At 45.3% G+C, this 23265-nt stretch overlaps 1 protein-coding gene, 2 long non-coding RNA genes and 1 other non-coding gene across 11 annotated transcripts in view; 2 read left to right on the forward strand and 2 right to left on the reverse strand.

Moving 5' to 3' along the window:
- Positions 1–13085, forward strand: part of ZNF263 (zinc finger protein 263) — a 39158-nt gene extending 26073 nt beyond the window's left edge. Inside the window, exons 1-7 of one of the 7 annotated variants that reach the window (XM_072942527.1) lie at positions 5808–5907; positions 6219–7055; positions 7942–8122; positions 8549–8622; positions 8840–8966; positions 10473–10589; positions 11100–13085. In XM_072942527.1, coding sequence (XP_072798628.1) covers positions 6669–7055; positions 7942–8122; positions 8549–8622; positions 8840–8966; positions 10473–10589; positions 11100–12268 — 2055 coding nt within the window. In that variant the 5' untranslated portion in view covers positions 5808–5907; positions 6219–6668 and the 3' untranslated portion in view covers positions 12269–13085. Of the gene's footprint in view, positions 1–5784; positions 7056–7941; positions 8123–8548; positions 8623–8839; positions 8967–10472; positions 10590–11099 lie in introns of those variants that run through there. The other 6 variants (XM_015239286.3, XM_031687004.2, XM_072942528.1 and 3 more) reach the window with 6 other exon arrangements.
- LOC140687060 (uncharacterized) lies at positions 798–5489 on the reverse strand. Of its 2 annotated transcripts, none has more exons than XR_012061106.1 (2): positions 4979–5489; positions 798–2440 (listed from the first exon to the last, which is right to left on the reverse strand). It is a non-coding gene; the product is annotated as an uncharacterized lncRNA (long non-coding RNA). The 2 variants fall into 2 exon arrangements; XR_012061107.1 differs by having other exon boundaries at positions 4691–5489.
- Positions 13086–16574: 3489 nt separating the features above from the next.
- On the forward strand, positions 16575–20339 carry LOC140687061 (uncharacterized). The gene is made up of 2 exons (XR_012061109.1): positions 16575–16794; positions 19892–20339. It is a non-coding gene; the product is annotated as an uncharacterized lncRNA (long non-coding RNA).
- LOC102532268 (uncharacterized) lies at positions 17915–23260 on the reverse strand. Its single transcript, XR_012061108.1, has 2 exons — positions 22668–23260; positions 17915–20963 (listed from the first exon to the last, which is right to left on the reverse strand). It is a non-coding gene; the product is annotated as an uncharacterized protein (transcript).
- Between the last annotated feature and the right edge of the window lie 5 nt (positions 23261–23265).

The following is a 23265-nucleotide window of genomic DNA, read 5'->3' on the forward strand; positions in this document are numbered from 1 at the left end:
CCAGGGGACAGAATTGGGAAGCAAGTCAAACTCCTCTCTCACTTCTCCATCACGCAACACGAAATGTGCTTCTAAAGAAATAATAATACTTGAGAGATCCAAGACTATTCTAGATTTGTGTCCTACAAATAGAACCCTTGTTTTCTAGGGTGTTTGGGATACTTAACAAGTTTTTAAAAATCTAAGTCCACAAGAAAACTGAAATGAGCTTTTCAAAGCAGAAATAGAATCTCCTTTTCTAATCAGTGCAGTCATTTTTTTTTCTTTTTAAAAAATTCCTATTATTTATTGAAGTGTCATCAATTTACAATGTTAGTTTCAGGTATACAGCAGAGCAATTCTGAAATAAATATATATAGATATCTATATATATATATATATATCTCAGATTCTTTTCCATTACAGCTTATTACAAGAAACTGAATATAGTTCCCTGTGATATAAGTAGGTCCTTGTTGTTTATATATTTTATATATAGTAATGTGTATCTATTAATTCCAGACTCCTAATCTATACTTTCCCCCCACTTCCCCCCTAGTAACCACAGTTTGTTTTCTGTGACCAAAAAAAAATTTTTGAAGAGGAAAATTTTCTTGACTAGCTTGACCAGTTGACCAACTCTTGGCTTAAAGAGGAAATAATATGAAAACTGCAGTGATTAACTGTTTTGAAATCATCAATAAGGAGAATAGTCTATATAAAAAATTAAGAGTTATAAACAAAGTTGCACTTAGAGGAAAACTCATATCCTTAAATGCTTTTATTATTAAACAATGAAGACTAGAAATAAAATACACTGATATTTATTGAAAGTTTATTTTATGTAGAGCCTGCACTTAAATATATCTCATTAATCTTTGTAGTATTTATCAGGTGGGCACTGTTTTTTTCCCTTATCTTTTCAAAATGCTCAGAAGTGTAACTCTGAAGTGTATCTATGCCATGTTCTCTGTCCTTAGTTTCCAAGAGCCATTTCACATCTCTCTTGATTCAGTGCTACATTTATTAATGTTTAGTGTATACAGGGCACTTTAAGGGATAAAGAGATGAATAATAGCTGTTCTGTATCTTGCAGAACTTCAGTCATGTGTGTGATGTTGATGTACGTATACTGGAAGTGCAGGAGAGGACAGGTCGCAGTATGGTTGCACTTAACCCTCCCAGCTAAGGAGAACTGTGTTAAAAGCGAAAAATGAGGTCTAAACAAAGAACTGAGGGAGCCCAGAAGAGAGTAATTCTGACTTGAGGAGGGGGTTAGGAGTGAACCACAGTGCTTGTTGCCACAATTCAGGGCCTGCATCATGAAGATCTTTACGGCTTGTTGAGGAATCTGTGCTTTGTTTTCAGGGCAGTGGAGAACCACTGGAGGTTCTGTGTGTCGGGGTGAGTGGATATGTAAAGACTTTATTTTTATTTTTGCTTTAAAAAATTTTCCCCCTTAGAGTAGTTTCTCAGATGTGGAACCGCTTGATAAGAGAGGAGAAATATATTAACATTCTAAAAATACACTGTCATATTGCTTTCTATAAGTGTAATGCATTCATGGGGTCTCTCTCCTATGTGACGATGTTGGTATCAATAAAGGTCTGAACGAAGGAACCTCCTCTCACAGCCAAGGCACTTGTGAGGTTCCTCTCCTGAATGAATCTTCTGGTGCTCAGTGTGTCTAAAGTCAAGAAGTTCTTCCAGGTTTGAGTTCTTGGGTTCTCTCTCTATAGCGTGGTTACGATGATCTATAAACATTGCTAAGTCTGGAGATTTCCACATTGACTTTCTAAATGTTTTTAGTTTTTAGTTTTTAGTTTTTTGTTTTTGCAAAAGAGAACCACAGAGATCATCTCCCTCTAAAGTAATAATGAATGGATGCAGAGTGCCCAGTTTTTTTTTTCTGATTCAAAGAAGCTTCTTCATTTTCTCTCCTGATCTCAAAAACTGGGAGAAGAAATAGAAATTGAACATATCCTCCTGTTCAAGGTGAAAGAGATGGGGGAAAATAGTTGTGTTAAACCATTAATGGGATGATAGAAACTCCTAAGCAGATCCCAAAACTTTTTACTCTTAACTAAGGCTGAATTTTTCTTTTCTTTCTTCCCTGTAGCCAGTGAACACTCACTTATCTTGAAGTCAAATCATTGTTTCGTCTCTTTGAAAACCTGCAATTCCTTCACCTATGACTCTTCTCTGTGCTCCATGGGGAGGCTCAGGCCAGCTTTGTTACTGGATATCCTGGCCATGAGAAAGACAGGCAGCATGACAGTTTGGGTCACCACTGGTTCTTCTGAATTCAGACTGATTTCTGGGGCAGACGACCTCTCTCTGTCTCTTTCAGTTAGGATTATTCCACTTGGAGCCTCTTTCAGGCAGTTCTTCAACATTAGGACAAAACCAAAATAAGGGGAAAGTTCTTTTTGTGCTCAATTCAAGGTCATCGTCCTCCAGCCTGTGGAAGAGCAGTGAATTCTGTGTTAAAGTCAATAAACTAGTTTTATATTCCCTTTTGAATATTTTGATAATAGAATTATCTAAGTGTGGATTAAAATGTAAAGTGAATCATCCTAAAATTCTGACTGTATTAAAGCCGAGAAACATTCTCTTATTGAGTCTGTAGAGAGGAGACAGAGACGTAAAAGTGGGAGTTTTGGAACTATGTCCTGGATTAACTTCAGTTAAGAGGTTTTTTTAAAATAAAAATTGGTACCTGAAGTGGGATGGCTGGTGACCAGCAAAAACTGTCTTTATATGTTTCTTTTAGCTGTAGTCTAGATGTGTATTATCTTGAAATTAACCTAAGTAACTAACTGTTTCTGGCAGTCATAAAGACAACTAGTAAAATTTTCTCTGGCTCAATTTCCAGCCATGTCCTACCATTGCTTTCCTTACTAAGAGCAAGTTATAGTTTGTACTCTCTTTCTGTGTCCCTTCCTTTCCCTCCTCACATCTAACAAAGTCTACCGGTCTGCAGTAAAATGTGGATTGGTAAATAGTGATTTAAGATCCAAATAGAGGAAAATGTTTAAATAGTAACATTACCAAACAGTATTAGCAAATTAGCTTGGTTAATATTAAACCAAAGGAAAATTTAAATTCCAGAATACTTTTTCAAAATGCCTTATTTTATATTTTCATGGAGAAAGGACAGTATATTTCAGATTAATAAAAGTAAACTGCACTTCAAATGAAATGCCATTTAAAGTCACTATTTTGTTTGTGATTGGATTTCTAAGCTAAGCATGAGATCAAAGAGTAATGTGTTACAGTAAAAGCAAACTTTATTAAGCCACAGATCACAGGAAAGCTGTAGTCAGGGAAAGTGGGAAGAAAGCATAACTGGGGAGAGTAGCAAATTGCAAAGGCCTGGCTGGCAGAAGCCTGGAGGCCAGGATATCCCAAGGTAAGATTCAGGAAAAGCATTTCTGAATGACTAGCACTGCTTATTTGCTCCTATGCCAAAGAGTACAGACTTGAAAGTCTCAACACTGTAGATTTCATCAGACGTCAGTTTAAACCCAGGCACAGACAGCTGCCCCACCCTGAGTGCAGGAGAATCTGTGAGATCCAGGTAAGGGTTGAAAGCAGCTCTAGAGACTTTAGTGCTCAGGAGAACTAAGACCAGGAGCAGGGTTTTTTAAAATCTGAAATTCAAATTTGTTTTTTCTTCTACGTAATAGACAGCCAGCTGAGGACCGATATAGCTGAGGACAAGAAAATACAGTTGACTCTTGGATGAGTTTGAACTGTGTGAGTTTACTTACATATGGACAATTTTCAATAAGTATGTACTACAGAATCACACAACCCACAGTGATCTGTGGATGGAGAACCACAGATATGGAAGACCGACTATAAAGTTATTCATGAATTTTCCAATGTGTAGAGGGTCAGTGCCCCAGACCCCCACTGCATTGTTCAAGGGTCCACTGTATAAGACAGCAGAATCACCAGTGGTTACAGAAGTGCATAGTTACTTCCCTTAACTTACTTTTCACCAAGCTTTAAAGTAGTGGTTTTTAATCTTTTTCCTGATTTTGAGAACTTGATGAAAACCATGAAACCACTTCCTAGAAAATACACATAGTTCTGTAAACAACATAAAAGGTTTACAAAATGTCCAAATCCATCGATGTGATCCTCTAGAACTGCGTTGATGGTAGTTAGCTACACTAGCTTCATTTTAAGTGCTCAGTAGCCACCATCACAGTAAGCTCTACTGTACAGGGCTGCTCTAGAATTTCATGAACTCTAGGTTAAGAACTCCTGCCCCAAATGAACCGCTATAGTTCTGCTGGCCTGTAACCCCACTCCCAGTCAAGTTGATATTTGACTGTAAAATACTGTGTATAAAAGCTGTTTGCTCTGTCTGAATATAGATAGATCTCAAAGAAATGGAGGAAGACTAACAGTAATTTTGAATAACTTTAAAAATCTATCCAGCTTTAAGTACCTGTTAATAACCTAAAGTTAAAGAGATAGCAAATGGTTCATCCATCATTCTTACTGTCTCAAGGTATGCAAAGGTTTGTAAACATTCCCATGCCCCATGTCCCGCAACAATAATCCGAGTCACTTTTGTATGAGATAGGGTAAGCTTTCAGGAATTTGCTGTGCCTTAGCAACAGCTAATATTGAATTCATATTAAGTGCCAGGTATGATTCTAAGCATCCTACATATGTAAGCGCATTTAATCCTCACCGTTACAAGGTTGGTATAGTAGTATCCTCTCAAAACAGATGATGGAACTGAGGTTTGGGGCTTAGTGAGATTTAATAACTTGTCTGAGGTGACATGGTAAATCCCAGAGAAGTGGATATTAGGTCAGAATCTGTTGTCTCCTGAAATATGAATGTCCAAAACATGGGAAAAAGTGGGTCTTCCAGGACTCTGAGGTCACATGTCTTAATAAAGTGTTCTGAAATGGACCTATACTAGCTTGTGTTCTGTGAGGCCTCTGGTTCTGCATTTGCCACAGCAGCTTCCTACCTTTCCTCTGGAGTGGAACAAGAGAAAAAAATACTCAGACTTTTTTACACCCGGTCACTGAAAGTCGACCCTCTCCCTCCATACATCACCCTTTACCATCATGGCAGGCTGAACTTTAGCGACAGACTAAAATGTGATCCTGGTAAGTGAGTTAACTGACACCCTGTAACATGCGGATGATAATACCGTCTATTATTATAATATCGTCAACACAATTTTGTGTGTTGTGAGGATCCAGCTGCACGTAAGCAGGTGCTCAATAAACGACTACTGTTTGTCACGGTTCAATTCATGACCCTTCTATCTCCTGAGACCACGGGCCTGACCGTCGCTTTAAGGAAAGGAGGAGCTGGGCCGACCTGGACCGTGGTCACCTGCCTCAAAGCTGGGCAGCCCTCTCCTCAGCAGCACAGACCCTCGACTGCGCCGGCCAAGGAATCGACCCTCTGGGTTTCCTTCCATTTGGCTCTCACGATTAAAGTTCACAGCCGACCTTGGAGGGAGATGAATAGAGCCCTCGCTCCCGCAGGGCTGGACACCCCCCCCCCCAAAAAAAAGCACGCCCCGGGCAAATTTAAAATCGGAAGCCGGCGGTGCAGGCTGGATCCCGAGCGGCCTCGGGGAACGTCCAGCCGCCTGCAGCGGGACCCCAGCCGGGCAGAAGATCGCTACGGGCCACAAGCCCCACTCCCCTCAGACAGCTCGGTACGGGGCTCTCTGAAGCGCCCCCCGTGTCTTCAGGGCGCAGGCGCGATTCGCGCCACCTTGCATCTCCCGGCAGGCCCCGCGGCGGCGCTGACCCCGGCGGGACCCGCTCTTCCCCGCCTACCCCTGGAGCGGAGCAGGCGGGCGAGTGATCCGTGGCTCACGTGCCTCTGAGGCTGCCGGGGCGGTTAGGGACTGCCTTGGAATCCGTTTTGACCGGGACGGTGATTCTTAAACTTGTCTGTGGGGGAAGAATTTCTCGGAGGGGCTCGTTAATTCAGGTTTTCGGGCTCTACCCTGATACTGAAGCACAGGATCTCGCGTGTCTTAGAGCTTTGCTTTTTACTAAGCTTTCCGAGGGGTTCTGACCTCCCCCCTAGCCGGCCGGTCACAGACGATTTGGGTTTAAGTTCCAAATGGACTTAGCAAACCAACGCGTCTCTGCCCTCCCCCAGGGACTTATGGAGCCTCTGGGATCGCCCAGTGGCCCGGCCTCTCGTCTCCAATTGGCCCCTCGCTCTTCCCGCCTACGTAGGGAAATCTTTTCTTCTGTTTGGTCGGCGGTGAGTCTGTGGCGAGACCTGACCCAATGGGCACTTGAGTTCCCAGAACGTGACCCGGAAGTTGGTTCCGAGCAGGCGCCGATAGCTGTTGACGCCTAACGCGCGCTGGGACTTCCGGCGTGGGAGCCAAGCGCCGAGTCCTGCGTGAGTCCGCCGAGAGGGGAAAAACGCGTCATTCCGGTCCTGCTTTGGGGCGGTCCTGGCGGGGCGGGTCAGGGGTCGGCGCGGTGGCGCCCAGGACCTACTGAGGCCGACGGGCCGGAGCCAGCTGCGCCCGAGCTGGATCTGGGTTTCCTGGCCGAGACTTGGCGCCGCGGGTCCCCTGGCTCTTGGGGACTCCGGCCATCCTTGCACGGGGTCCGGAGCGATTTCCTAGACGGGCGCAGCTGGTTTCGGGGCCGAGGCGCTCCCGGGGCCTGAAGATGGCGTCGGGTCCGGGCTCCCAGGATCGGGAAGGTCTTCTGATAGTGAAACTGGAAGAGGACTGCGCCTGGAGCCAGGAGCTGCCCCCGCCAGACCCAGGTCCCAGCCCTGAGGCCTCCCACCTGCGCTTCAGACGGTTCCGCTTCCAAGAGGCCGCTGGGCCCCGGGAAGCACTCAGCCGGCTCCAGGAGCTTTGCCATGGCTGGCTGCGGCCTGAGATGCGTACCAAGGAGCAGATCCTAGAGCTGCTGGTGCTGGAGCAGTTCCTGACCATCCTGCCCCAGGAGATCCAGAGCAGGGTGCAGGAGCTGCATCCGGAGAGCGGCGAAGAAGCGGTGACCCTTGTGGAGGATATGCAGAAAGAGCTTGGGAGATTGAGGCAACAGGTGAGAGAAAGAGCTGTTTTATTTACGATTTGTTTGGCCCCGAGGACTGGGACACCGCGTTGGCCCAGTTCACCGCGTGAATTTACTTGGTTGCCCTCAGTAGACCTTACGTGGGCAAGAGGCCTTTTTGTAGTTTAGTCAGGAACTTTCGTTCTCCAGATTTCCCACAAGTGGATAGAGTGAGCAGTGAAGAGTGCCCTGTTTCCACATAGAGGCAGTGTCTCTGCATTAGTGTGAGCCCAGGAGTCAGCTTGCCAGTTTCAGATCCTCACTGCCCCGTACTAGCTTTTGGACTTTGAGCAAGTTACTTAATTTCTCTGGGCCTCGGATTTGCCACTGGTGAAATGAGAACAGTAAGATATCTCAAGGGTTGCTTTGAGGATTAGAAAGAGCAGCATGTAGTTTTGATCACAGTGCTGGCTTGCAGTTAGTGTTTAATAACTGTTAGCTGTTGTTATATAAAGGTCAGCAGTCTAATATCTACAGAGCTGGGTGGCAGTTAATAGTGGACTTAGAAAAACAGTTTGGCATTGAGGTTCTGAGGGCACTTCCCCCAGGGCCACCTAAGTTTAACTTATCCAGTAGTGAGGAATAGGTGCATCTAGAAAAGGTGGAGGAAAGCAAGAGGGAGTGAGGTGTGTCAGAAGAGCTGTGTGGGGAAGGTGTGCACTAGGAATGAACTCTCCCCCACCCCGTCCCCCAACACACATTTTCTTGGGTGTACACAGGATCAGAAAAGCCTTTAGTGGAAACCATTTTTTTCTCTTGCTGGGTCCAAAGGGATTGCTAGTGGTTCTCTATAGAAGGCTTGCCCTCAGAATTCTGTAATAATTTCCCTTCCTTTCCGGCCCTGTTGTGATGATGAGTGATGTGGGTTGGTTCCCAGGTCACAAACCATGGGCAGGGAACAGAAGTGCTTTTGGAGGAGACTTTGCCTCTGGAAACAGCACGAGAGTCACCGAGCTTCAAGCTGGAGCCAGTGGAGACTGAGCGAAGCCCTGGGCCCCAGCTGCAGGAGCTGCTAGGCCCCAGCCCCAAAAGGGACCCCCAAACTGTAAAGGAGAGGGGTGAGGAACAGTTATCTGGGCAGGTGGGAGGGAGGAAGGGCTTTGGGATTGAGCAGAACTGCCCAGGAAAGGGCATTTCTGACCTGAGGGTTGTCAGGTGTGGAGTAAAAGACCTAAAAGTGGTTTGGGTTCCTCTAGGGGTGGGAGGAGGAGGTGGGGGGATCTCTTATTAAGCCCTTTTGTATGCAGAACAGAGACATTTAGAGCTGAATAAATGATTGAGGACTTTTAATACCTGGGCCAGCAGGAGACTGCTGGTATTCTGTCGTTTTGGATACCACTTTATGCCTCAGTTGCTTTCTTTTGTTCAGTGTTGCATCCTCAGAGCAGAGCCTGGGTGTCGGGGAATGGATACTGTGTCATAATAATCCTTGGGTTGCCAAGGACTAGGAATGCCATTCTCATCATAATTTCTGTCACCTTCAGCATTATCTGCTCCCTGGCTTTCTCTCTTTCCTCCTGAAGGAAACATGGAAGACAAGGAGCTGACTGGGCCCCAGGTGATGTCGAAATTCTCATTATCTCCCCCTAGTCTGCTTCACCACATGCATCTCCCCCACCTTCTTTGTCTCCTCCACACCTCACTTGTAGGCCCGGCACCCTGCTTCCCCATGAAATGTGTCCTTGGCACCCCTGGGTTTTGCCCCTTTAACCCATGACTCTGCTTGAATTGTTCTTGGCGCCTCAGGGCCTAAAGGAGATCTTGTGCTGTTTCAGTTGCCTGAGAGCTTAGAGGACGTGGCTATGTACATCTCCCAGGAGGAGTGGGGGCATCAGGATCCTAGTAAGAGGGCCCTCTCCGGGGACACGGTGCAGGAGAGTTATGAGAATGTGGACTCACTGGGTAAGGACTTCTTTTCCAGGGATGAAGACTGAGCCATTTCTAACCAGGGTCCTGTCCCTTAGCCACTCACCTCCGGATATAAGTTCTGAGTTTTGTCAGAAGACCTGTCTTTGTCTAAAGTCCCCTGGTCTAGGATTAGTAAAATATTTGCCAAGTGCCACAGTTGGTACACTTACAGACCCAGGCTGCCAGAGCCGAAGGCAGGGAGTCTGACTTCTAGGGCAGAACAAATCAAATCCAGTGATGCACCACTCCCACTCCCCTCCCCTACACCGTCTCATCACACGCAGTGTCACAGGATGCTCTGAGGCTTTAAGTTTTTGATCCCTGGCAATTTCAGAATGCTTAGTCTTCTGACCTCACTTATATTATCTACGCTCCATTCGTATTTCTGGGCCCGTCCCCAGAGACACAAATTTCAGGGGCTGTGGCATCAACATTCCAGCTTAGTGGCTGTCCCGGTCCTTAAAAATTCAGGAAAGGGAAAGGCTTTGTGGAAATTTGGAAATGATATATCCAAAACAGGGTCTAAGTAAGTTAAGCATAAATTAAGATGCATCTGTGTGTTGAACTATCTATCATGCAGAGATTAAAAATGAGGTCTGTGAAATAAGACAAAAAAATCAATAGTTGGATTTAGGTGGAGAGTGTACAGATATTGTATAATTCCTTTTTTTTCCTGCATGTGTGAAAATCCTCACAATAACAAGTTGGAGGAAGTCAAAAAACAACATGGAACAGGACCGTGTACATTATCATCATAACTCCGTTGATGCACACAATAGAAAAGAGTCACCTTGCACTTTGTTCTCTTGTGAGGTTTTTGCAAAGAGAAGCACCGCTATCATCTCACTTGAACTAGTTTGCAAGGGAGTTCCTGCTGGGTTTGGTTGCCTTCTCCGCATTCTTTCTCACTGCCATGGCTTGGTGCCCGAAGTTGAGCACAGCTCTTTCAGTGAGTGGCAGATAGGAAGAGAAGATTGCAAGTTCTTGGAGTGAAACCTTTTAGAGTCCCATGTTTGCTGCCATTGGAGTGAGCACAGTACAGGAATGGCACTTTTGGGTTTTAATCTCAGAGTCCCAAGTCCTTTTCCAATTGTCCAGTAAATTATATTTTCTCTTTCTGGAGCTAACCAGTCATACTTAGTTCTATTTTATATTGATTTGTAAGAGTCAAGACTCTTTTACATTAGTAAGCTGATTCCTCAAGGAACTGACTACCCATTTGATTGTTGTTTTAATTAAAAGTTTTACATTCTTGTTGCAAAAAATCCCAAGTAGCACAAATATATAAAGAGGAAAAAAAGCCTTAGTCTCCCTCCCCTCATTTCTTTCTCTAGAGGTGACCAGTGGGTGGAGTTTAGTGTATGTTCCAAGTAATTACTGTCAGACTTACTGCACCTTCTGTACCTGTCCGCTCAGGGCAGGGAACAAGACTTATCTTTGTTTCCCCTGCCTGGTCGAGGAAAGTGTGACATAGAAATCCTTTTCTTTCATTGTGAACAGAGTCTCAGGTTCCCAGTCAGGAGGCCCTGAGCGCCCAGGTGGAACAAGGAGGAAAGCCATGGGATCCCAATGTCCAGGCTCGCAAGGAGGGCCTGAGCCCCAGAAGCCCAGCTGCAGGTAAGGAGTGAAGTTGAGCGGCCTGACCAGCTGGCCTCCGCTGTTGAGAATGAGGCATTTGAGGTTTTGGTGTAAGGCTAGCCCGTCACCACTGCCAGGGAGGTACTTGGCTTCCCGTGGGTCCCCACTGCCCACTTCTATCCCAGTGATGGCAGGCGAGGCTCCCAGGGTGCAAAACGTAAGGAAGTGTTCAATCTTGGGCTCCCTTGCCCACCCTGGTCCCAGTCCTGCGCCATCTCCCCATTCCCCAAGGGCAGAAGCCAGAGGCTCAGTTGAAGAGGGAGTGGGGCCCTTACCAGGGAATTCAAGATGGGTTTGAGCTCTGATTCCTGAGCAATGGCCATGCTCCTTATATGGGTGCCTGTCTAGAGTGCTTTCCATCTGTGGGGGAGACGGAAGACAGGTAATGCCAGCCCTTCTGGACTTCTGACCTGCGGGTAGTAGGTCACGTGGGGTTTCCTTTTATCTGGTGTAGAAATAATACGGGTTTGGTTTCTCTAACTCTTCCAGGGGAAGAGAAATTTGAGAACCTGGAAGACAGTGCTCAGTCCAGTTCCCCTGAGAGTGTCCACCCTCAGGCGCTGCAGCCTGGCCAGGCCAGAGGGGAGGTACCCTGGAGCCCGGAGCAGGGAAGGCCTCAGGACAGGGCGGAAGAGCCCTGGGAACCTCCCCCAGAGGATCGGACGGAACAGACCTTAGTGGGGGCCACCAGTTGCAGAGAACTAGGGCGACCAAAGGAACTGCAGCCTAAGAAGCTCCACTTATGTCCCTTGTGTGGCAAAAATTTCTCTAACAACTCAAATCTAATTAGGCACCAGAGAATCCATGCAGCGGAAAGACTGTGTATGGGGGTGGAGTGCGCAGAAATCTTCGGTGGGAACCCACACTTGCTGTCACTACACAGAGCCCACTTGGGAGAGGAGGCCCATAAGTGCCTGGAATGTGGCAAAAGCTTCAGTCAGAACACCCACCTGACTCGCCACCGGCGCACCCACACAGGCGAGAAGCCCTATCAGTGTAATGTGTGTGGAAAAAGCTTCTCTTGCAACTCCAACCTCCACAGGCACCAGAGAACGCACACGGGCGAGAAGCCCTACAAGTGCCCTGAGTGCGGGGAGATCTTCGCCCACAGTTCCAATCTCCTCAGGCACCAAAGGATTCACACAGGAGAGAGACCTTACAAGTGCACCGAGTGTGGGAAAAGTTTCTCTCGAAGTTCACACCTTGTCATCCACGAGAGAACTCATGAGAAAGAGAGGCTTTACCCCTTCTCTGAGTGTGGGGAAGCCACGAGTGACAATACTCTCTTTCTTACAAATCAGGGGACCCATAAGGCAGAGAAAAAACTCTTTGAATGTTTGACTTGTGGGAAAAGCTTCCGACAGGGCATGCACCTGACCAGACATCAGAGAACGCACACAGGGGAGAAACCCTATAAATGTAGCCTCTGCGGGGAAAACTTCTCTCACAGATCCAACTTAATCAGGCACCAGAGAATTCACACGGGAGAGAAACCCTATACCTGTCATGAATGTGGAGACAGTTTCTCTCACAGCTCCAATCGGATTCGTCATCTGAGAACCCACACGGGAGAGAGACCCTATAAATGTTCTGAATGTGGAGAAAGCTTTTCTCGGAGTTCACGCCTTATGAGTCATCAGAGAACTCACACTGGGTAGAAACAGTGGGGTTTTTTCTTGGCCCCCCTCCCCCCCATAAGGTGGCATATTCAGAGGGTTTTGTTGTTAAGAGCTGGTATTTCTCACCCAGCTGACCAGATGATGTGCATTTTAAGGTAACTGGGGAGGGTCACTGTGAGGGAGGTGCAGAGGCAGGAAATGATTAGCACAAAACTGAAAAGGAATTCCGATTGAACTGGTGAGGACAGGCAAGTCTTTGAGGGGACCTGCTCAGGGTAGACTTTTCTCTGACGTTCTTCTTGTCCCAGGGCACACCTTCCCCCTCAGTATATTAAGCCAGCTTTCGACTTGGGTGCCCTACTGTGTCCAGTATCCCAACAACTAGGGGAGTCCGTGGACTTTCTGTTGCTGCTTCCTCACTTGGGACACTCGGCAGGAGCATTTGGGCTCCTGGGGCCCTTGAGACCAAAGAAGTCTCCTGGGAAGCCAGCTGGAGGCACCAAAAGACTGGTAGTGAGTTGCAGCTCTCCTGAAGGCCTGGCTGGGAAGCCATAGGCCGCCCGGGGCAGCCAGCACCGCCCCCTCAGTGGCTTGACAGTAGGGCTCGTTGGCAGGTCATGCATGTAAATTTCATGTCAAACAAAAAGGAACCAGAGACCAGGTCAGCCCAGGAGTTGGCAGAGGAAAACAGTCTGAGTTAATGTACGCTTTACAGAGATTGAGTCTTCAGAGGGTTCCATGAAAGATGGTTTCCCTGGGAGACTTTGAAAATGTGGATCCTGGTAAAATTCGGGATCATGCCTTGCCCTGTTGAAAATAGGTTTCAATGGTAATAAATATCTTCAGGAAACATGAACGTGTGTGGCTCATCATTGAGGGTCTTTTTCTTGTCCTCCAGTGTTGATCTGTCTTCCATCTGCTTTGGTTAGAGGACCTGCTTTCTCTTTGTGGTCTTACTGGGCAGCTCCAGGCAGGGACTGCTGTGTGGTAGCAAAAGGTCAAGCCCAGTGGCTGCTTGGGGTGATGTCATAAGGGTGTCCTAGAAGGATTTTTTTTTTTCTGCTCTGGTGTACAGCAATGAAAATGTGTCTCTTTGTTTAGAATGTTTACTTTCTTGTAAAGTAGCTAAAGGAAGGCCTGGCTCTTCAAAGACAAGTTAGTTTAGTCTAGCAAATGTTTCCCAGGAAAAGATGGTCCTGATATAATTGAGTTATGAATGGAGGGAGATATTGGGGAGGGCAAAATTATTAGGGGAAAGCATTACATTTTAGAATAGGGAACCAGGAATTCTAGGAGTATGTATCTATGGGAAAGAGGTCGAATATGAGGAGAGATTCTGGGAGTAGAAAATTCTGATACCAGGACAACATCTCAGGATTTGGTCCTAGAGGAAGGTATCTAAGTAGCTGTTCATCGGGAGAAAAAGATGAAACATTCCTTTGGCAACTGGCTATTAAATATTGCAATTTTAAGGGAGGGAAACAACCCTGCATGCCCTTTACCTTTGCTTATCAGTCTTAGCTCTGCCTCAATGTAGTATGAGTTTTTCCTTGGTTTTCTGTGCCAATTTTAGAAAATCTTCCTGTTTCACATTTCTGTCCCTTTCTCTTACCCACAAGAGGGCAGTGGTATTGTAGGGGTTGGGGGTCAGGGTAGGGAGGCAAGGCTTTGACAAACATTAGTGTAGGATCAGCACTGGTAGGAGCAGGACAAAGCTAATGTGGCTGCTGATGGCGTGAAATGGGTGGGTAGTGGAAAACTGATGTTACTAAGCACTCTCTGGTTAAGATGGGAACTTACGTGGATTACAAATCTTAAGGGAATGGAAAGCACCCTCCCCTTCAGATCTCCCCTTCCTCTCATCACCCATACAGATCTGTGATGGGGTCTAACTGGCATTGCTCCTACTTGGAGAACTGCAGCTTGGGGCCAGAGCACTGGGGACCCCCAGGTATTCACTCCCAGCACTGAAAAGGCTTTCCAATAGGAGACTTGACCCAGTCCCCAGTCTGGCTCCCCTGCTAGCAAACTTAACGTGTAGAGCTGTTCTTGGTCTTCTTTTAATAAGATGATGTCACAAAATATTGCATGTAAAACACTTAGCACAGAGCCTGGCACATAGAAAATTATTTTCATCTACTTGTGCCATCTGTGAGCAGATAATAGGGCAAATTGCCTTTATTCTAAGCACCTGGCGGGAAGTTAGGGTAACAGGCAGGATTGACAACTTCTTCCTTGTAGTCGTATTTCAAAAAGCAGGCCAGAGGCCCTTACTGCAGGCACCCGTGAAGTCACTGCAAGGGATCGCCAAGTATATATACTCTTACAGTACACACATACTTTTTACACTAATACTTTTACCCAGCTAGTCATCTTGAGAATAACCAGAACAGATTCCAACTGACTTTTATGTCAGAGGGAGACTAACGCAGTGGGTAATAAAGACCACTATCCCCTTAGTCCAAATGGAGATCTGGGAGATGTGGAGTGACCCTGAACATCAGCCAAACACTCTTGTAGCAAAGGTAGCACAGGAAATCAGCAGAAAGGCTCCTGGGTGGAGAATCAGGACCACGTTTAGGCAATGTGAAAAGGCCTGGCAGACACAGATAAAAAGCAGCAGGGCCAATGTTGATAACGACAAAGCCCTGTGACACCAGAGACCAGAAGAAGTGTAAAGATAGCACTAAGTTTTTTTGTTCTTTTGTTTTTCCCAAGAAAAAGCCATCACAAATAACTTTAAGAATTTTTACTGTAGTAATGTATGAACTTACAGGTCTCAGTAACATGAAATTTGGTTTCAGATTCCAAACCCTTTAAAGAAGAGTTTAGTGTTTGAATCATTTACATTACCAACTGATAAAATTTTAGAGAGTGCTTTAAGACTTGTAATTTTTGTAAACCTTTCACAAACATCTGAAACAACTATGTAAAAGGGTTTTAATGTTGTGTTACAGGAAACCAACTAACCAATTTATTAGCACTAGAAGGCTAACTGCTTCGGGTGTCAGAACTCAAGAACAGCAAGATGAATTAAAGCAAAAGTCATTTATTAGAAGTATTTTCTTTGTAAGTCTTTTTTTTCTTAGAAGCATTTTCTTTTAGTCCTCAATCTAGCTTTCAATCACTTCTGATTAAAAATTGGCTTCCATTTCTGAAAAGGAGACTGATAATTCCTTCTGATCATACAATTCTTACTAAGAGGGGTTGTCTTGCCACCTTGCTACACAGTTAGGAGGCAGTGGGAATGGTCTAGTAAATTCAACAATGTCAAAATGGTTGATGAAAAATGGTTCAGCCCCTCCACCCCAAACTTCAACAGACCTTCCAGTTAATATCCTCACTTCATCACTGAGACACCTTGAATGTCTCAGAAGCTTCTGTTAAGAAATCAAAACTGGTGGTTCAAACCTGCTTAAGGGAGAGTAAGATTTCCCCAGGCAGAAAGGATGGGAAAAGAAAATACTAAGTTACTGAAATCCTGGGATGTATTTCTGGACATAATGAGGAACTGTGTTTCCCTCTCCATCAGGAAAACGTTCTATGACCTGGGTGTGGTTCCCCAGGCAGAGGGTGAAGCTGCCCTTGAGGGATTCCCGTTCTCTTGGGAGAGGGTCCAGTTTAAGTTTGGGAATCTCGCCCCAGCCACTGGAAGGGGTGCCTGCGTTTCTCCGAGGAGCTCCAGGCTTCGGAAATGATTTCCAGAACCCAAAACTTTAGTCCTTTCTCAGGCTTGGGAATAGTAAAAGAGTGTACGGGTCCCGCAACTTCGCCTTCCGGCGGCATCGGGCACCGGACCGGGCGCGACGCTAGAACCACCAGCGTGCGGCACCGGGCTGGCCCCGTGGAGGACGGCTCCCGCGCCCGCCCCGGGAGGCGCTAGGGCGGCTAGGGCGGGGGGTAGCATTTGGCGGCTGCGTCCCAACAAACCTTTCCACCCTCCGTCCTGGGCCTCGGGGCCGCCTCTGGCCCCGTCCGCCCGCACCTGCCACGTACCCCTCCGAGGCCGCCCTTCAGAGCCCAGGGGACCGCGGGCGCGCGCTCTCCTCAGGCCCCCCCCTCCGCCCATGGTTCTCCCCGCCCCAACCGCCGGGCCTAGCTCGGCCTGCGGGCTCAGACTCCGGGGTTGGGCCGGCCCACGCGGCGCAGGGTTTCCCTTTCCTTCCTCCGGAGCCGTCACGGGCGGCGCTTGCAGCCGCGAAACTTCCCAGTCCCTCAGGTGCGCGTGCGCCAGCCAGGGGCCGCAGGCGGGGCTGGGTGGTCCAACGGGAGGCGAGCGAAGAGCCGAGCCGAGTCGGGGAGGGCAGGAGAAAGGGGCGTCTAGGGGGTCGGGGAAGGACGGGCCCAGTAGCCCCCGAAAGACCTTCGACAGGGGGGACGCCTCCTCAGTTTTGTTTTGGTTAGCTCACTCTGGCCGCAGGGTGGGGAACGGATGGGGAGAGGACAAGAAAGAAGAGCAGGGAGACTAGAGACCCGTGCAGTCGTCCAGGCAGAGTGATGTCGGCCCGGACCAGGAAACAAGCAGTGAGGAGGGAGAAGTGGAGACGCGACGAGACATTCGGGAGGTAGAGCTGACAGGGCTTTACATGTGTCCAGCCCTAAGCCTGAATTCTTAGAATAACCTCCAAAGGCACTGAAAATCTGGCCCAGACTTCTTTCCTCCTTTTCTCTGCCAGCTGCACCTACAGCCACCATCCAGGGACCTCGCAGCTTCCCAAGGAGATGCACCGCACACACTCCCTTTGCCGGACTGTCCTCCCTCCTTCCCCCAAACTTTAAAGCCCAGCTCAAAAGTCACACTTGACTCAGATACTTCCCTACTATGCAAACGCTCTCAAAGCCCTCTCTGTACACAACCAACAGTGGTTTGTTTCTATTCTTTTTCTAATTCAGGTCTAAATGCTCAACAACTTACTCTGCTTGACATGGAAAGGCAACGTGAAATTTGCAGAATCAATGAATACTTTTGAAAAGGGTGTAACTGCTGGTCATTTATTATGGAAATTTATGACCATTGGGGAAAACCAGATGTTTAATGCAATGAACTAGAGAGCTGTCCAGTATGCTTATCTCACATTCTCCCTCAACTTCTTCCACAATACCGGTCTATCCTAGGCTTGAAAGGTGTCTCAACAAATGCTAACTTTTAAGTAACAAAAATGTTAAGACAATAAGATATAAAATTGTATTTACAATATAACCTACCTATTTAAAAATATATGAAATATACCAAAGCATTAAGAGAGACTACCATTGGTGGACAGAATTTGGGTGATTATCTTTTTTGTGTGTGTATCTTTTATAACCAGCATATGTGTCTTCCACAGTAAGAGGAAAACAAATACTAAACAGATGGTTAACAGATTTAAGAGAGCAGAGCATGTCATAGCACTAAATTGAAAACCAAATCCTTTTTTATCTTCTTAACTAGTCAGCATATACATAGCTTGTTATATGCCTTGAACACATTTAGATTTTAATGCTTTTCCCACATCCATCCTACCTTAGATAATCTGAGACAGTAGTTCCTCATTATTCAAATCTTAGTCTAAAATAGAAAAATATGGATGAATGAATATATTTATACATTAAAAACAAATTTTACTTCCAAATTTTATGTTTTATAAACAATATAAATGGGCATTGATATGCAAAATGAGGTAAATAAAAAAATGACAATTCACAATAAGTCTACTTCATATATTATCACATAATTGCAAAAATCTTTAAACACAAAATCTAATTACTAGAACCAGAAGTTGAAGGCATACTGAAGGAATCCTTATGAGGCCAAGGTTTCAAAAAGCTACCAATTCTAGAATGGATTCTACTCTGGAGCTGTTTCTTGATTATTTCTTGTTGCATTTCTTTCAGCATAAAATGGAACCTCTGAAACTCAGGTGTGGCATCAACAAAATCAAGAAGGTAGTCCAAACTCTTTCTGACAGCAGATAACTTAAATTCAGCAGTCTGCTCTTCAGCTCCTCCTCCTTTTGTTTCTGGGGGGCTATCCTTTTCTTCTTCATCCCCATTTAACCACACCCTATCATCATCCAGCTTGGTTTCCGACTCCTCACATTTCTCAAGAATTTCTCTATAATCCCCATCTTCTAAGCCTTGAAGAGCATATTCAAGTTCCTTTTTGTAAAGAAGATTTTCCCAAGCATTTGCTATGGTTATTTGTTTTACTTCATCCCAACTCTTTGCCCAGTTAAAAACTGCACTTTTTACATTGTAGATTTTAATCTTGGAAACTTGTTTTTCTCCTTTATCTTGCTCATCATCACTTTCTTCAAAAATTACAAGACTCTCCTCAAGTTGCTTCCACCTATAAAGTCGTTTGCAGCTCAAGATCACACCTTGATTCATTGGTTGAATCAAGGTTGAAGTGTTATGGGGAAAGAACATGCATTTTATTCGGCCATCCTCACTGGTCAGTGATTCAGTAGAAGGGTGAACTGGGGAATTTTCCAGAAGTAACAAGGCCCTGACATCATCCTCATGGAATCGGAGAACATTAAGTTGAAAATGCTTGACCTCAGGAACAAAGTTGTGAAAAAACCATTCCGAAAACAATTCTCTGGTGAACCAAACATCTTTACTAGGTTTGTATATCACAGGTAATGTACATGTGTCCTCTTTCACATTTTTGGGCAGCTTTGCTTTTCCAATAATGACTGACTTTAACTTGTGAGTTCCATCTGCATTTGCACATAAAAGAGCTGACAACCGTTCTTTGTTTATTTTCTTCCCTGGTAGGCAGATATCTTTTCTGCTTGCCTGAGTGTTTTCTGGCATTGACTTCCAAAAGAGGTCTGTCTCATCCCCACTGTATAGCTGTGCAAGACATAGTTTCTCCTCTTTGATAAGCATGGACAGCTTTTGTCGAAATGGCTCAGTGTTTTCTGAAGCTGAACTTAGGACTTGTTCCCCACATACTTTCCGGTTCCCAATTGCATGCCTATTTCGAAATCTAAAAAGCCAACCAGTGCTAGCTTTGAAATCTACCCGCCCAAAACACTGTGCGAATCTCTCTGCTGCAGCCTGAAGCTCCACACCTTGAACAGGGACGCCGGCTGAGCGTTTCTGTTGGTACCACATGTAGACTGCATCATCCACGTCACTGTATTTGGCTCCTGTTGTCCTCTTCCTCTTCTCAGCCCCTACTAATGGCATGTCCTGCTTCAGTACAAAGTCCAAAATCAATTTCTTATTCTTTTTAATGTCATAAAATGTTGACTTACTGATTCCAAATTCATCCATTACACTTTTAAGAGATCGTCCGGCTTCAATCCTACTTAGAACCTTCATCTTCTCTTCCAAATTCAATGTTGTATATTTCCCTCTCTTATTCATACTGAATTTGGTTTCAAACAATCAGTGGGGGAAAAACCTTGCTGAATTGGAAAAAAAAAACCCAAACAACTCCCTCTGCCCCCCACAAAGCTAGCCCAAAGCCCAAGAAGGCACAGGCATGTATCCTGAAGGGTAATGGGCTAAAAGGGATGAGGGCTTATGATTAAAGTGCTAGTCTAGAGCTAAAGGTCTTAGGAACTCAGAAAGTTGCCACTGTCAAAGCCCTGTCTACATATTGCTCCTGCAAGACATGGATGAGCAGGTTTCAGAAGCCCTCTTCTGAACATTTCTTCTCTCCACTGACAGGTATAGCAGCATCAGTCAGGAATAACAGGAATGTCTGCACACTCTCCCTAACTCGACACAGAAAAGAGAGGAGGTGAGATGTGCTCACAAGAACAGACTCAGGTAAGATAAATCTCAACAAAAAGTGGTGCTTCAGATGACAGTGTGAAAGCTTCAAAGGCAAAGACAGTCGTACTGTGTAGCAGACGTCCAGTGTGATGTCTCCTTCTCCAAACAACTTGATTTTTACCTCACTGCCAGAAAAGAAAATGGTGCACACACTGCTCTGCATGGAATGTTCACTGGGCATCAGTCCATCCACCTGCTACTCTGACACTGCAATGTCTGGAGAGTTGGAATTTGAGAATAACTGTATAGTATCTTTAGGTGAAGAAGAAAGTAGGTTCTGTTGTCCATATGAATGAAATCCAACTTTTACTGCATTCAGTACAGCATTCCCAAAGACTAAGCTTTAGCTTGAGTGTGTCTTATGTTTACCAAGGTAATCTGTAAGTATGTAAATAATGGGTTCATTAGTGGTACTTTTCCACTGTCAGATCTTCTTCCCTGAGTACATCTAGTGTATTTTCAACTGTTATTTTTTGCTGAAATTGTTCCAAATTTGGGATATTATCGAGTCTCAGAATCATGGCAGTTCTTAGCGATGAGTCCAGAAGTTTTATAAAATTTTTATGATAGTTAAAAAATTATTAAAAAGATCTATCCTTGTGATTATTTTCCTAAATTTACACCTAGTGTTAAGAAACATACTTTTTATATTTGAGACTTTGATTTCTCTTCAGTAGAGATTTTACTTAATTTGAAACAAGACTCAGTTTTTCCACTGCTTGAAGAAATTTAAAAGGTTTCTCTACTGGTATTTCTGATCCCTTGTTTCCCATAAATCCTTCTGTTGGCAAACTCTTCTGTAGCTCTGGGCCCTCAAATATTCTTTTCAAGTCATCCTGGTGCTGTCCAATGCCATTCCATGTCTTTAGGAATGTCCTAATCTAGATTAATTCCATGGTTCCCATTCCAGATACACAACCTCATGGGAAATAACAAAAACTGCCACTTTTATCCATTCCAGGTGCTATGAAGAAAGAAAAGTATGTCAGAGAAATAAGAAAAATGATTGGTATTTCAGTGATTCTCCCTCTCCTTTAGGGCAGAGCCTGACTGACTTTCATTTATTTTTCAACTACACAGAATTCTCAAAATCCTCTCATCTAGAAACCCAGAGTCCATTAGTTTTCCCCTAACAATTGTTGCAAGAAATGTCAACTGGTTCATGGAGTACTAAGAGGAACATGAAAGAATACAATAGTTAATAAAGTGTGGAGCCAGTGACAGGCTAAAATCAAGCAACCTTCTACAGGAAGCACCTCTGATTAAGGCAATTACTATCGTAAACAGAAAAAGGAAAGAGTGTTTATTAGCCAAAAGCGGCAGCCTTAAATCCAGCCAGTCACCCAGCAAAAACATTTAGTCCCCTAAGGCAGTTGTGTGGTGTCTCAGAATAAACTGCTTGCGTTTGTTTTGTTTCACACTGTACATTCATCATTTCTCAAACTGTGCCCAGGAAGAGGAAGGTGAAATCAAAAGAAAAGACTGAGGGGACTTTTGTGGGCACCACAGCAAGAGTAAGCAACTATGGCACCAAACTTCAGACAATGAACATTATCCAGGGCCTACATTCACTATTCCCCACTTTGTACCTTGCTTCTTCTTCTTCCTTTCAGAGGGTTTCTTCTTCCACTTTCTTCTCCCCTTGTTCACTAACCAGCTCCCTACTATGTTCAGAATTGGGCCTGCCAGTAACATCCAGGTGCACTACTGGCAGAACTCTATTTACTATTCAACTTAACAAGTTCCAATTATATGCTCAGCCTTGGGCTGGATGATGAGGATCTCAATGCTTAGAACATTACTATCCACTGGTTCTGAGAGACTGGAAACAAGAGTTACATTTGAAGAAACTAAATACCAACCTGAGATTTTAAAGAAATGAACCTGCTTTGAAACATATTCAAGCACCTTAGGCAGATGCTTGTTATTAGTCACCATTTAATCCTTTTCTCTCAAAAAGATCTGTGCCTCGTAGGAGTGTAACACCAGTCTATTTAAAAGCAAAAATAGCATAACGGCCTTGCAGTGGTCTCCCATTTTCATTCCCACCTTAAACTTAGCCCCAGTTGAAAAGCCTGGAAAGAAGCTTCCTCAAAAACCCTCAAATGATGTTCATTATTAGTTTATTTATTAAATGCAGTCTCTTCACTCCCATTCGAAGCAATCCCTAATAGGTCCACAAGAACTTATTTTCTACTTAAGCCCTTTCTCTAAATGTAGCCCTATTATATTTAGCTAATTAGTAGAGATTCTCTCACATGGTCATCTCTGCAGCTTTCAAGGCTTTGCTCTTAACTCTCCTGGAATGTGACCCTACTCCCTGCTGCGGGCAAACCCCTCAAAGTCTTGAATAGTCTTCCCCATCCCCAAATCAACTTTCATTTCCTTGGAATTCCCACAGTGATGAGCCTATGTCTTACCCTTTCCTACCTTGTGTTACTGATATTCATGAAACTGCCTCAGTTCTTTTCCTAGATTCCTTGACTCAAAGGCATTGTCCTATTGACTCTGGAACACTGACTACACGTAGTAGACTTAATGAATAATCCCTTGACTAGTACCAGCTGACACTATGAAAACACTGACCACTGGAAGAACACTGACAACCCCAAATACTCAGGTTCTTCTAAATATGATTCAGTAAATATTTATGGAAAGCCAGTCTTACCCAGGCAACTCTGCCAAACGCTGCAGGACATACAAATGGAAAGTAGGGTCCCATCCTCCGGGGAACACGCTGCGGTGGGAAAATCAGGAGAGAGCACAAAGGGGACCTGAATTCCACTGGAGGACCTGCCACTGGTAAATTACGTGACCCTGAGCAACTCACTTCCAGTCAAGGGAGCAAGCTCTCAATTCTCTGTGAAGAACTATAAATGGAACCTATTTCACGGGTAAAAACCTACCTCACAGAAAAAAAGAAAAGAAAAAGAAGAAAAGAATCGTGAGCACGCCCGGCCCAGAAGTAGGTACAAACCCCGCAGGGGCCGTCGTTTCTAACTGGGACAAAACGGCCTCTATTTCGAGAAAGCTGCGCCGAGCCCGAGATGACAGCTCCGGCTCGGGACCCGACGCGCAGGGACCTCTAGGCTGGCGGGCTTGGAGACTCGGTGGCATAACTTCTTTCTTGCCACCAGGGCTGAACAAGGGCAGTCGACCGGTCGTCCAACCACTCCTGGAGCCGCCGCGTTCACGGACTCAGCGGGGCTAAGGTGGTGGTGGGGGCGCCCCGGAAGTGCGTCTCTTCTGCTTCCGGTTGGAATGCG

Source organism: Vicugna pacos, chromosome 18, assembly GCF_048564905.1.
Source record: "Vicugna pacos chromosome 18, VicPac4, whole genome shotgun sequence".
Classification (NCBI taxonomy): Eukaryota; Metazoa; Chordata; class Mammalia; order Artiodactyla; family Camelidae; genus Vicugna; species Vicugna pacos.